General features: G+C 40.1%; 1 protein-coding gene across 1 annotated transcript in view; it reads right to left on the bottom strand.

The window, feature by feature from the left end:
* Positions 1–4010: 4010 nt before the first annotated feature.
* LOC124545749 (dynein axonemal intermediate chain 7-like) overlaps positions 4011–14325 on the bottom strand; it is a 156014-nt gene continuing 145699 nt past the window's right edge. The window contains exon 8 of the mRNA XM_047124692.1: positions 4011–4087. Coding sequence (XP_046980648.1) covers positions 4011–4087 — 77 coding nt within the window. The remainder of the gene's footprint in view (positions 4088–14325) is intronic.

Here is a 14325-nt window from a genome sequence, read left to right as displayed (position 1 = left end):
TGATGAACAGAAGCCTGCCCTATATGTAGAAAAATATAAGTTAATGTGGATGAGTAAGAAAAACAGTCTCATGACACTAGAATACAGCAAGCTAGACACAGTCATGTCAATTACATACCTAGGCAAAATATTGCAAATCGATATGAAATATTAAGAACACATCAGGATGATAGCAGGGAATGTGTATGGGAGAATACTGAGAAAGTGTAGCTCATCTACACAGCAGATTACATACCGAACACTAGTGTGACCCATCCTTGAGTACTTCTCTAATGTTTAGGATCACCATCAGCTCAGATGAAAGACATGGAAGTTTCTCAAAGGTGTGCTGCTACTTTGTTGGTGGTACTTGCAATCAGAATGTGAGTATTATGGAGATGCTTCATGAACTTACATGGCAATCCCTGGAGGGATGACAACATTAAAGAAATTTAGAGCACTGGTATTTGAGGTTGACTACAGAATGATTCTACTGCTGCCAATGCACATTTTGTTTAAGGACCAGCAGAAAAATTACCAGGAAAGGAGAAACCTCAGATCATACAAGCAACAAAATAGAGGAGCATATCAAATGAATGGGATATATTTTGATAGGGAATTTTTGAAGGCAGTCATCTGTGATTTGTGTGGGGAAAGACAGGTAAAAGTTACTCACAGTGAGGAAGTAAAACTGGACTGAGTTTCACTAACAAATCTTTCAACGGTATCAAGTAATGAAGTTTTGCTGGGAGAAGAAATGACCAATAAAGAGTTTGATGAATTTGATATACATACGCTGATGGCTGAGTAGGTAGTAGAAGTAAAAGACAAAGTTGCTGTTTCTGATTCTGAGACTGGTGAATGTGACAATCATGTACGTAGCACAGAAGAAATACCAGGCAGCAGTAATGAGAAAAGTAAAGATTATTCCAAAGAAATTATTAAGGAGGTTGTACCAGGTACTAGTCGTGAGAGTAATGATGTTGAAGATATTGAAGAAAGCTAGGGAGTGAAAGTGATTTTTTGAGGAATTAGGTGGTATGATTTATGAAGAAATTAAAGGAGATCCAATTGAGTAATATAGTTACAAGAAGAGAAATGAACATATTCAGGGAGGCCAAAACTGTGATTGGGAAGTTTAAAAAATGTGAAATTTTGGCAGCTGGTATCAGTAAAACAGTAAGCACTTGTAGAAATGAAAGGGACCATGAAGAATGTATAAATAATAAAATCCTGAGGGTAGCTTGGGAACCTTATAGTAATTATTGCTTTAATGTGCAATTAAAGATACCTTAGAAAGGGTATGTGAAAGTTTGCATCCAGAATTATGGGAAGAGATGAAAAATGATTTGAGCAAATTAGAAATATCTGATATGCATGTGGGTGCTATGCAACTAAAACTGGAACCACACATAAACAATGGTGAGGTGAATGCTATGGGGTTTGAAGAAATAGAGGAATATCTATTGTATAAAGCTAAGAAAAAAACTGATTGTGATATACAAAGGCAAAGCTTACGTTTGGCCAGAGTGTGTCAGAACAGCATTCTGGCGTCTCCTACGGACTTTTTTTTTTAACTCATTGCAATGAGTTGGCACCCGTGATCTAAAATAGTACATGTATATTAAATCACAACAACCTATAATTTGCCACTGCACTGGCATCAATGAATGTGAGTGTGCGCGGGCACATGTGTGTGTTTAATATACCTAAGATAAGTTCAGTGAGATGTTACAGTGGAAACATTTGAACATTGTGGCCAGAAGCTGTTCAAAATGTGACATCATAATCAGGATGACTACTGACTTTTGTTGATATGTACAAAGCAGAGCTAGGGAGCAAAGTGTAACTGCTCAAGTAACAGATGGTAGTATGTGTTGTTTATATGAAACCTTGTAGTTTTATTGTATGCCCAGGTGGAAAGGGGGGGGGGGGGGGAGGGGGAGGCTGAGTTACCGTGGTTGAAGAGGTGCATTCTGGTGCCTCAAATTTTAGAAATTGCTTAAGCACTGTGGGAAGGTAAGTATGTAACTGGCTCTGAAAGTTGAACTTGTGGGGTGTCTGAAAAACTAGGGATAGAATTAAACATAATTCAAATTTTGTTGAGTCACTTCTGATAGGGATTAAAATAAGAAGAGCCACTGGGAGATATAGCAAAATTGTGAATAAACAAATATTACTGCAATTTAGAACTAACTGCGTAGCAATTTACTAGGTTGCCCTATGATCCCAGAGTTGATAAAGAATATTATTATGGGCAGGAGTTGTATTATACAAGCAAAAGTAGGATTCTACTAGACAAACAAGGAAGTAATTTTTACAGCATCTAGAAGTGAGGTTTCTTCCCAGACAAAATTAATCACATTGAACTCCACAAACAGTATTAATAAAGTCAGGGGGCTGGAATATGCAGATAAGAGAGGCTGCTATGAAGAAGAGGAGTATTGCCTTAAGGAAAGGGAAGATGATGAACAGTACCATACTTCTGTGAAAGCTGAAGCAGAAAGTGCAGAGAAACTAGACCAGAAACAGAAAGAGGATTTAAGAAAATTTTTGTGAAAATATTATGATGTATTTAAAAAGAAGTTTGGAAGAGTAAAGACTTACCAGTGCAAGCTTAAACTAAAACCACATAAACAATTCTGTATGAGATAAAGAGACACTTCTGTGATAGCAAAATTTTATATAAGTTAGACCTGACATTCCCATTTTGTTTTTGACTGACAGTGAGGAAACAGAACTGGGAACTTATTTATTTCAAGAGAAAGAAGTAGTTGGAAAGTAGAGGAGCAGTCCATAGCTTTTGCCAGCAGAACACTGTAACAACATGAAAATAATTACACTGTCACTGAAAAAGCACTTTTGGCAAGTCAGTGGGCTTTTACTAAATTTAGGAACTATTTACTGGGGCACAAAATCACTGCATACTGTGATCATATATGTTTAAGTTATATACATGATGTAAACTGCATCAATCTAGGATCAAAAGATGGGCACTTTGCTTACAACGGTTTGATTATTTAGTGAAATGTGTAAAAGGAAAGGAAAATCTCATTGCAGATGCTCTGTATAAACAACCATGGGGGTGAAGGTGAAGACAGCAGTGGAGAAGAAGGAAGATATTTAAAAATAATGTATATGAAAGTACTTAGAGATTAAAAAAGAAATTGGGAAAATTTGTAATAAGTAAGAAGAAACGAAAACTGCGATGAGAATTGCAGACTTGTAAAGAGTTATTTGAGAAAGAAAGGAAAGGACATGGCAGCACAACATTATAAGGTTCACAAGAGAGTGTTATTTAGGAGAAATAGTCCACAGAATGATACATGGAAGTTATGTTAGTCAGAGCAGTATAAGATATTCTGATAATGTATGTACACAAATATATTGGGTGCTGTGGAACCTTAATGTACATTCAAAAGATTCAGGAACATTTACATTTTTACAACCATATGAGAAGAGTTAGGAAAAATGAGCCACTCATGACAAATGGCAGTGTGTGAAAGTCAGAAACCAAACATGTATAGAGTACGCAGGGAACTTAATTCTGAAAAAAAACAAGAAAAGGAACAGATGGAACTGGTGAGAGCTGGCTTCTCTGCTTAATCTCCAGAGGCAAAAGGAGATTACAGTTACATTTTTGTTATGATAGAAATATTTTCTAAATTTATAAAGTTATATCTTGTAAAGATATATAAATAAAGCAGCCAGTATAAGCATAAAAAGTAAAAATTAAAACAGACTACCTTGAAAATGTGGGTATCCCAGAGAGAACAGAGAGAGAGAGAGAGATAGAGAGAGGGTGGAATAGGGAGGGGTGTGGGGGGAGGGGGGGGGGGGGGGAGAGCAAGCAGTCTGACATGATGCTTGTTGCATACATGTAGGTACTGTCCCAGCAGCTGCCAGAAGATCGACTGCTGATGTTGTCTCTTTTGCTCTTTTGTTTACGATACTGATGGTTGCATTAGTGTTTCTTCATTTTCCATTGGTGCTTCTGCTGCTGTCAGTGAAGATGATCCTTCACAAGCTGTTTATAATGTAGGTTCTTCCTCATGAGTTGTAGCCTGAGATGCATCTTTCTCATATGCTGCTGGTGCATCATTCTTTTCTTTTGGTATTGGCAGTGAATCTAGTCAGTTTCTGTGCAGTCCATGTCTAATAATGTTCTGTGATGTTCTGTGACAGAACTGGGTCCTCCAATAGAACTGGGTCCTCCAATAGAATTTGTATGTACAAAAGTGCTATAAACCTTCTTGTACATTTAATGTGTTGCTATGATATATCTGTAGCAACCACAATTAGCAGTGCAGTGCAGAGCAGTTTGGTTCATGAATGCATCACCCAAGTGCCACACCACAAGTATTTTATTTTGCATGGATAAATTAGTTCTATGCCAGCCGCTAGGAGCGCTGTGTTGTGTCCGTTACTTCGTGCCATTTACTCTTAGTATATAGTGTTTTACATGTTCTTTTTTCTCCATTTTAGTTCTTAAGTACCTTTTTCATACTTAGTTCTTGAGTAACCAGTCAACTAGTCACTTACTCGTTTTTGTGTGAGTCTTGCCTTGACGTACACTGCATCTAAAAGAAATCCTGTATTTATTGCCAAATGAATGAATAAAGATCTTTTCATCTCAGCATTGGAGATAACGTTGTGCATTATCTATCAGAAGCTAGCAGGGCAACTGGTCAGACGGGCCAGTACCTAGCCCTAAGATCAAACTGGTGACTCCTACATGATTTATCGCCTGCCTGATGCACAAAATACAGTGATACTGTAAGATCACAGAAAATCTGACCACGACCAACCCTTCTGTGTCCAGACTCACTGTTAGACTATCACCCTTCTGGCCTCACAATCCAGCACCATGGTTTGCGCAAGTTGAAGCTAGTTTCTTTTACTCTGGGATAACTGCCAACACTACCAAGTTTGCACTGGTCGTGGACCAGCTCAGTCATCATTATGTGGCTGAAATGCAATACGTGATTACCGCACTGACAGGGACTAATGCCTATGACCAACTCAAGGCAGAACTTATCCTCAGAGTATCAGCTTCACAAGAAGAATGCCTCCACCAAGTTCTGATGTGAAATGCAATACATCATTACTGCACTGCCAGAGAGTAATGCCTATGATCGGCTCAAGGCAGAACTTATCTGCAGAGTAACAGCTTTGCAAGAAGAATGCCTCCACCAAGTTATGATGCAGGAGGACATAGGAGATTGTAAACTGTCGCAGTTGCGGCACCTCCGAAGTAAGATTGATGTTAGTACTGTACCTGACAGCATGCTAAGAACCATCTGGAGCAGTCAGTTAACAACTGCCATCAAAGCAATAATAGCATCACCATCGGAAATGCTTTTAGACACAGTGGCTCAGCTAACAAACACGGTACAGGACGCTATCTCACCTGCACCTATTAACATAGCAACTGTGCAATGTGTGGGCACATCAGCCACAGTTTCGTGTGCTGACTACGATGCTCTGACAGAAAACATCAATATGTTGACAGAACACATTAGCCAATTGATGTCTCAATGTAACATCAACAGTGATTAAGGGCCACCAAGATACCTGAAGTACTCATGCAGCAGATCATCAACTGCCTCATTTGTGCCTGTGACTGAAACATAGCAGGGGATATACTGGTCTCACAGAAGATTTGGTGATCAAGCTTGTCACTGTACTAACTCCTGCACATACCCAGGAGTGGACTTCCTGTCTGACATTGCCAACACATGCCTGTAGACCAAACCACTGGACTGATGGTTGTAGGGTTCCAGTGCCAAACAACCATCCAATCCGCCAAGCTGGCTGAAGCACCAGACAGTGAGTATGCTGCCTTACTTCAGGATTTTCTGGCGCTGACAAAACCTGCAGGTATGCCTAAGGAAGTGAAGCATAGCACAGTGTACTAAATAAAGATCACCAAGGGGCCACCATTATCCTGAAGACCCCAACAGTTAGTCCCGGAACAGTTAGCTATTGCCAAGGCCAAATTTGATAGTATGATTCAAAAGGGTATCATGTGACCATCAAGTAGCCCTTGGTCATCACTGCTACATCTCTTGCCTAAGAAGTGTGCTGCGTGGCATCTGTGCAGGGACCATAAAGCACTTAATGCCCTTACAGTGCCTGATCGTTCCCAGCTCCATTGCTCCATGATTACAACTAAGTGTTGACCAGTGCCCACCTGTACGGTGTGTTGGACTGCACCAAGGCATACACACAGATACTTGTCACCGAAGAAGACATCCTGAAGATGGCAATAATTATGCCATTTGGCCTGTTTGAAAGTAAATTCATGACTTTTGGCCTCAGAAACGCTGCACAGACATGGCAGAGACATATCAGTTCAGTGTTGCAAGGTCTGCCATTCTGTTTTGCTTACCTTGATGATATATTGGTATTTTCGGTCTCGCCAGAAGAACATTGCCAGCATCACATACAAGTTTTTAAATGGCTAGACTAATATGGTGTCATTCTGGACACAGCAAAATGTATTGTTGGTCAACCAGAAGTAGATTTCCTTGGCCACCGAATCTCTCTCTCTGGCTCACTACCATTACCTGACAAAGTGGACGCCATCCTACAGATTTTGTGGCCATTCACAGTTATGGAGTTGCGATGATTTTTGAGGATGTGTAATTTTTACCACAGACATTTACCACATGCAGTGTATATTCAGGAACCATCAACAGCTGTGCTAGCAGGCCCGAAATGCAAAGGGAACACAACAATATACTGGACAGACTGCATGACAGGTGCATTTGAATGGGCTAAACAAGCAATAGTGGATGCTGCATTGTTGGCACATGCTGAGCCAAATGCACCATTAGCATTGGTTGTAGATGCAAGCCAGGCAGCTGCAGGTGCAGTGTTGCAACAACACAACATTGATGCGTGACAACCTCTAGCCTTCTTTTTGAAGAAATTGTCGTCATCTCAATGTAAGTGGAGCACCTATGATCGAGAACTCTTAGCGATATATGAGGGAATCAAATACGTCTGTCCTCAGCTGGAGGCCTGTGAGTTCACCATATTCACAGATCATAAGATGCTGACATATGCCTTTCAACAGAATGATATGAACTGTTCACCAAGGCAGCACAACCAACTACTGTATACCAGTTCAGTACGAACATCCAGCATATATCCGCAATCAAGAATGTAGTAGAGGATTGTCTCTCCCATGTCAGCAGCGTCTCCACCATAGACTACACAGAACTCGCAGAAGCACAACTTACAGACCCAGAACTACAAGAGCTGTTGCAGGAAAACAAGTCTACAATGGATCTGCAGTTAGTCATCACTCCTGACAGAGGTATCAGGTTGTACTGTGATGTGTCCACAGCCAAACCACGACAGTTTTTACCTGCAAGATTCAGGAAAAATGTGTTTACATCTTTGCATAACCTGTGTCATCCTGGAGCATGAACTACAATACGCCTAATCTCTGATCGCTTTGTGTGGCCAGGGATGAAGAAAGACTGCTGTGAGTGAACTAATGTTGTACATAGTGTCAGTGCAGTAAGGTCGGTCGGCACGTGCATGCACCTATCGGAAACTTTCTTGAAAGCACCACCTGTTTTCCACACGTACATATCAACATTGTGGGATTGTTACCGCCATCAAATGGCCATCGATATTAGCTGACGATGATTGACTGATTCATGCATTGGCCAGAAGTGGCCCCAGTGGACAATGTCTCAGCAGAAACCTTGGTTTATGCCTTCATGTTAAACTGGGTATCTCGACTTGGCTGTCATTTGCACATCACTACAGATCATTGTAAACAATCTGAATCTGATTTGCTCACAAAGCTAACAGCGTTCTGTGGGATAAGCCACCACAACACAGCCAGCTAACACCCAGTCAGTAATGGCATGATAGAGTATTGACACTGTACTTTGAAAGCAGCCTTGATGTGCCACTATACCAGGTGGACAGAAGCTCTCCACATGGTCCTGCTTGGCTTACAAAACTCATACAACCCAGGTCTAGACAGTTCCTCTGCAGAAATAGTGAATGGAGTCTCGTTACAACTGCCTGGTTAATTTGTAGATGTGTCTCCACAGTCTGAATAGAGAAAAACACTCCCTGAATAAAAATACCTCTTCACATGGCCCGCTGAAATAACACCATCAAAGAAAAGATGAATTAATAGTAGATGATATACCTCACTTTTTGCGATGTCCAAGATGATTGTAGTCAACTGTTACTCACAGCTACACAATCCTACTTCCTTGTCCTTATAATTTTTTAATTCCAGAATCTTTCAGCATTCCAGCCCAAACATTTGCTTCCCAAATAAAATCGTCTTTCAGTTGAGATGTTAAAATACTACACATGAAACTCACAAGTTGACTTTTGCACTTATACTGAAATTTAAATCAAATCCCAGCTCCTCTGCCATATTGTGGCATATGATTTTGCTGCGGATAATAATTGTCAAATAAATAAATGAAAGTAAAAGTCTTTATATATCTAACACAGACTGTTTGAAAAAACTTGTTGGTTGGAATTTCATTTCTTTTCATTGCTCCGCTGCAACTAATTTTTCCTGTAATCTCCATGTGTGAGGACAGGTCAGAGAACACCATTGTTCTCTAGTAATGTGAAAAGTCAAAAAGTGATACAGATCCACTCAGATTTAGAACTTTGAATGCTGTTTATTTCTTGCCTTGTTGTTATGTCACACATCAAAATCTCACACTGCACTGGAACCTTTGAGTTATTTCTTGTGGGCCTTATACACATTCACTGGCAATCAGAACATTGTTACATATAGTAATTTTGATAATTACAATCACAGCAATAGTTCAAAATTACTCAAAATGTTATCATCCAGTGGTTACAACTAAAATACATGAAATAGGATACAAGGTCAAATACATATCTATCATTTAAATGGGAAAATAAGTGAACTGATTCAAATAAATAATGCTGATTACATTTTTGTTAAGTGCGCAGAAACTCCATTATCCCAAGTGTTCCTAGCATGTTCCCCACTTCAAATAATAATACATTATTTTTTAGTGTAGTCTGAATTTCAGTATATAATCCTGTAGCCTAAATAAACACTATGTTTACATTCTCAGTTTAGTTTGGTATTGAGAATTATAGTAATTACAAAATAATTAGATGTCATTATGTTATAAAACACTATATCAAGTTGACAGTATGACCAATAGAATAGTTGCAGGTTTCTAACATTATAAAATACAGTATATTTTTTGTTTTTTGGTTATACAATTGTTTGTAAATGAATAGTGCCTGCAATCAACAAATCATTGATAAATGTTCCTATAAATGGTTGGATGTACTACGAGCAAATGCTTTGACATGTAGGTGTTCAAAATCACACTGCAGAGCTCAAAGGGGAAATTACATATATGGGTCCTGCGTAATGACATATATTTCTTCAAGTGATCCCAGCTTTGAAATTGTATTAAATATGAGCTGTTACATTTTATAGTTTAGATAATATACATAAAATTTGCTCAGCTGATAGGTAAGTTAAAAGAATGAATGTACTTTGGATGCACGAAACGATAAATCTATTTTCTTAACATACAAATGTAAAAATTTGAACAATAAGATGTTTATGCATTAAACTGAATTTGTCAACATATTGTACATTTTTATATTTTTATTTTTGTGTATTTTCTGTGCATGTTTTTGGTTTTTATAAAACTGAGGATAGTTTATGTAAAAAAGAGGGGAATGTAATAAATACGCTACCTTATTTTTTCTTCTTTTTTTATATTACCTTATTTTGTTTAAAAAATTGTGACAGTTAGGTATAAACTAGGGAATTTGATGCTTTTTCAGGGGAGGAGCATTCCTAAAACTGTGCTAGAACCTGCATTTTACATCCACTTGAATCTTTCGAACCTCTGCATATTACATAAAATTAAAGGAGGAAGTATGGGGTACTTTTAACTAAACTTTTGCTACCTGAGCCAGTGTACACTGAAATATGAGTACCCAGCTTTATAAAAATGATGTTGAGGTTGTGACCTCCAGGATTTGTATTGTTGGTAGTGTTACTGTCTTGACTTGGCATTATGTGCCAACACTGGTATGGTGATGCAGGGTTGAAACACAAGTATCCATGAGCATTACATGGCGAGAGAGTCAGCATGGGTCTGTACAAGGTAAGAAGAGCTGTTTCCATGAACTTTCATTGTCCTACTGTCGCTCATTTTCCTAAGGGCTCTCTCAAGAAGTGAAAGTTTAATTATAAACATCCTATGAATTGAATGGACCTGCTGGGTATTTGACAAGGTTTATTCCAACATTTACAAAGTGCAACTATGGAGAAAATGCGAAAAACACATCTCTGGTTACACATAGAGACCAAAAGCAAAAACAGGAAGTAAACAACATTATGACTACATAATGTCTCCTAAACTTCTTTGACAAGTGGCACTTTGCAGCAAGATAATTTTGCACTATTGCCACAGGATTCCCCCCCAGTGTCAATGATGTAGTTGGTTGAATTGCACATGATGCCCTGACCATGTAACCACTTGCTTTGCAGTGTTTGCGGTTGTGTCATTTCCTTTGGCATCACCGACACCATTAGTTAACCTCAGCTGCAAAGCTCCTGCATTCCAGTGTGGGATGGGAAGCTGTGCTGATATGTCTGTATTGGCTTGTCCTGTTGCCTTGTCGCAGATGGTGGAGATGGTGCTGTAAAATGCTTCAGTCCATAAAATAAAATTGTTTTAAGGTTACCACCAATGCCCACCTTAAATTGTATGTCTCCTTACTGAACACTTCGTAGGGTCCATCATAAGGTGGCTGTAATGGTATATGCATGGTGAAGCACTGAACAAAAACTTATTTGCATCTTGACAACTCATGAAATACAAATGAATGTGAGACTGTCTTTCTCTTGGTGCCATGGGGCGCAGTTGCCATATGTGCAACTTCAGTTTCATAACAAAGACGGAGCCTTGATCACATCACCCGGTGTACTGCCATAAATTCATCTTTGTTTGTCCATTCACCATCTCGGCTATCATGGCTCCCACATCCTCCTTTATAGCTGCACAGATGCCCAGTAGAATGATAGGTAGCGACTCAGTCCAACATTGTGAGTTGTAACAATTTAAGGACACCTTTAACTCTCAATTCAGTTGTTCCACAAGTCTATTGGCCACTGGGTGGTATGCTGTGGTTTTAACCCTCTTTGTTCCTAGAAGCAAAGTGGCAGTCTGAATAGATGTGAAGTGAATTTTCTACCTTGATCCATCACGATGCATAGGGAATGCCAAAAAGGATGATTCACCTGCGAAAAATAGTGGTAGCTCTGCTGTGATGTCTACCATGGGAAAAACTTCTGGCCAATATGTGAACCAATCAATTGCAGTCAAACAGTAGGTAAACCCTTCACATGGTGGTAGAGGTCCAATTACATCCAAATGTATATGCTCGAAACCTTAACTGGGTGGCAGAAGTGTGCCAAGTGGTGCAAGAACATATCATGAAATTTTACTGCACTGGGATGCAGTGCACTGAGGTACATAAACCTTGCAGTCTACATTCAAACTTGGCCACACAAAAGTTCATTTGATAAGCTTGGTGGTTCCATGGACTCCTGGTTGTGACAGCTGATGCAATGAAATAATGTCTTGCTGACAGAAACTCTTTGTCTCAAAAGGACATGCTGCTGCTGGGAACGAAAGACGCTGGAGCTGTAGACCAGTGGGTTCCGCCAAAATCTCTCACAGCTCTGTATCAAGCTGTTATGCTGCTGCAAGGGCTTCATAGTCCATAGTGCTTGTGATCTCTTGAATGTACAATAGAGTGTCAGCCGGCAGATTCTTCTCACCGTCGATGTGTATAATCCTTGTTGTGAATTGTCCAGTGAAATCTAAACGGCAAAGCTAGTGTGAAGAGGATTTGTCAGGTTTTTTTATTGAAATGCATATGTGAGAGTTTTGTGGTCCATAACCAGGACGAATCGTTGCCCCTCAAGCACACAAGCACATACCGGAACTTCTCATCAGTGGTGTGCGCAGTGTACAGCTCCCGGTCATACGTGGACCACTATTGTTGTGCCGGTAAATGTTTCTTGCTTAAATATGCTAATGGTTGCCAGCAATGGATTGTCTGCTGTTGCAACATGGTACCCACTGCTGTCACAGAGGCATTGACCATGTGGGCGAGAGATGCTTGTGGAGCTGGGTGAATCAACAGTGTGGTGCCTTTGATAGCAAATTTTAGTTTCACAAAAGCCGCTAGCATTGCATCAATTCACTTCACTTATTCATCAGGTTTATGCATCCCTCATAGATACTCATTTAAAGGTGCCACCAATAAAGTATGGTTACAAACGAAATGCCTATAAAAGTTTTTGACACATAGAAATTGATGTAACTCACATGTTGATATTGGTTGTGGGTAATTCAAAATCATCTAAACCATCTCTTGTGGAGATGGTGCCAATAGTGTAGCCAAGAAACTGCACCTCTGGTGCTCTGAAAACATATGTCTCTGGATTCACAAGCAAACTGTGTGCAGAAAGATGGTCAAGAAGCTGGCGTAAATGCTCTAGGTGCTCTGTGTCTGATCTGGACATCACCAAAAGATTGTTAATATAGATGAAACAGAAATCAAGATCATATATAACTTCATCCATAAATCTTTGAAAAGTTTGGGAAGTGTTTCATGGCCAAATTGCATCCTGTTAAATTCAAAAAGTCCAAATGGAGTACACACTGCCATTTTGTGGCTCTCCTCTGGTGCAAATGGTATCTGATAGTAAGCCCACACTAGATCTATAGTAGAGAAGATGCATTTATCATGTATGTTGAGTGCAAAGTCCTTAATGTGAGGCACAAGGTATCGATCAGGAATATTCCTTTTGTTAGCTGACAATAATCACCACAGGGGTGCCATCCATTAGTTTTCTGTGGCACAACATGGAGAGGCAAAGACCAGCTACTATCATATGGTTGGCAGATTCCCTTTGCCAGCATGAAGGTAAGCTCCTGTCTTGCTACTTTAAACTTATCCAGTTTCAAACAACATGGCTGTACAGAGATCACTGGACTAGGAATTTTCAATATGTGGTGCACCGTATTGTGCTGAACTGGTGCAAGTGTCGGTCACTGCTGCTTATCATCTGGATATTGCTGAAGGAGTGCAGTACACAGTGAATCACCTGTTACTGTTCATAGTCCCGCACAGTCACTGTAATGAAACTGACCCTGGCTGTTTAGGTTGATTGTCATTTCCAAAAGATGGTGGTGTCTGAGGTCTGGTAGTAGTCCCCAGCATGACAAAAAGTCTACTCTTACTATTAGACGCACTATGTCGCTGATTATGAATTGCCATTCAAACCGACATCAGAGACCCAGGTTGAGAGCTAATGTCACCTGTCCATATGTTTTAATGGTGGAGCCATTGGCGACAAACAGGTACCAATGATCACGACTATGGCAAGATAGGCATTTGGCCATGTAAACTGACGCATCTGCTCTGGGTCCACCAAGAATGGCTCTTTCGTGTATTGTACAGTGACCAGAAGGTGACATCTGTTATCTGCTGAGTCAGTTGCCATCATCACTGAGTGGTCGTGGAAAATAACCTTGTTGTGACTGCTTCCCATTTCACATGGTGGGTTACACTTCTTGGGCTCCATACTGAATCATTTGTGGCACCAACATACCCTCATGATTGATGTCGAGCAACTACAACCTATGTTGAACTACAGTGCCAACATTGGTTGGTACTTGCATGCACAGCCGCAACCTGTGTGGTAAGCTCTGCCATTTGTACCTGTAGCAATGAAAATGTTGCTCTGATGGGACTCTAGTTGTGGTGTGATGGCTGTCACAGTTGCAGATGGATACATCTCCACTATATGTCTGTGTGAGGACATCTAAATCACCTACACACACTGTAAATATCTTTTGCATATCTGTGGGCAGTCATGACATTCATATGCTCCTCAGTATGTCATCACTGACTGCAATATTTGCCAAAGCATGCAGACGATGTAATAAATGCAATGGAGTGCGACCACCAAACTCTTCTGTGCCCAGCAAATTTCTCTAGTCTCTTTGTCTCTGACTGTGACAAGTACTTGATTAGTGTGCTTTTAATTGTCACATACATTTACAGGGCTGGGGGCATGGCTATAATATCCTGTACTTCGCTGGCCACCTCATCATGTAGTACCAAAATGACACAGCTGTGCATTGTCTTGCTGGCAGTGACGTGCGGCTCTCCAATTGAGCAAACCAAACCATTGGGTTTTGTTGCCAAAGGGAGGTAGTTTCACAGATGTGCGGATGACTGCCGGGATCACTGGCATCTTGCTGGTTGCTG

The sequence above is a fragment of the Schistocerca americana genome, chromosome 8 (genome assembly GCF_021461395.2).
Source record: "Schistocerca americana isolate TAMUIC-IGC-003095 chromosome 8, iqSchAmer2.1, whole genome shotgun sequence".
NCBI lineage: Eukaryota > Metazoa > Arthropoda > Insecta > Orthoptera > Acrididae > Schistocerca > Schistocerca americana.
The sequence above is the reverse complement of the archived record's forward strand: the minus strand, read 5'-3'. Positions and strand labels throughout refer to the sequence as shown.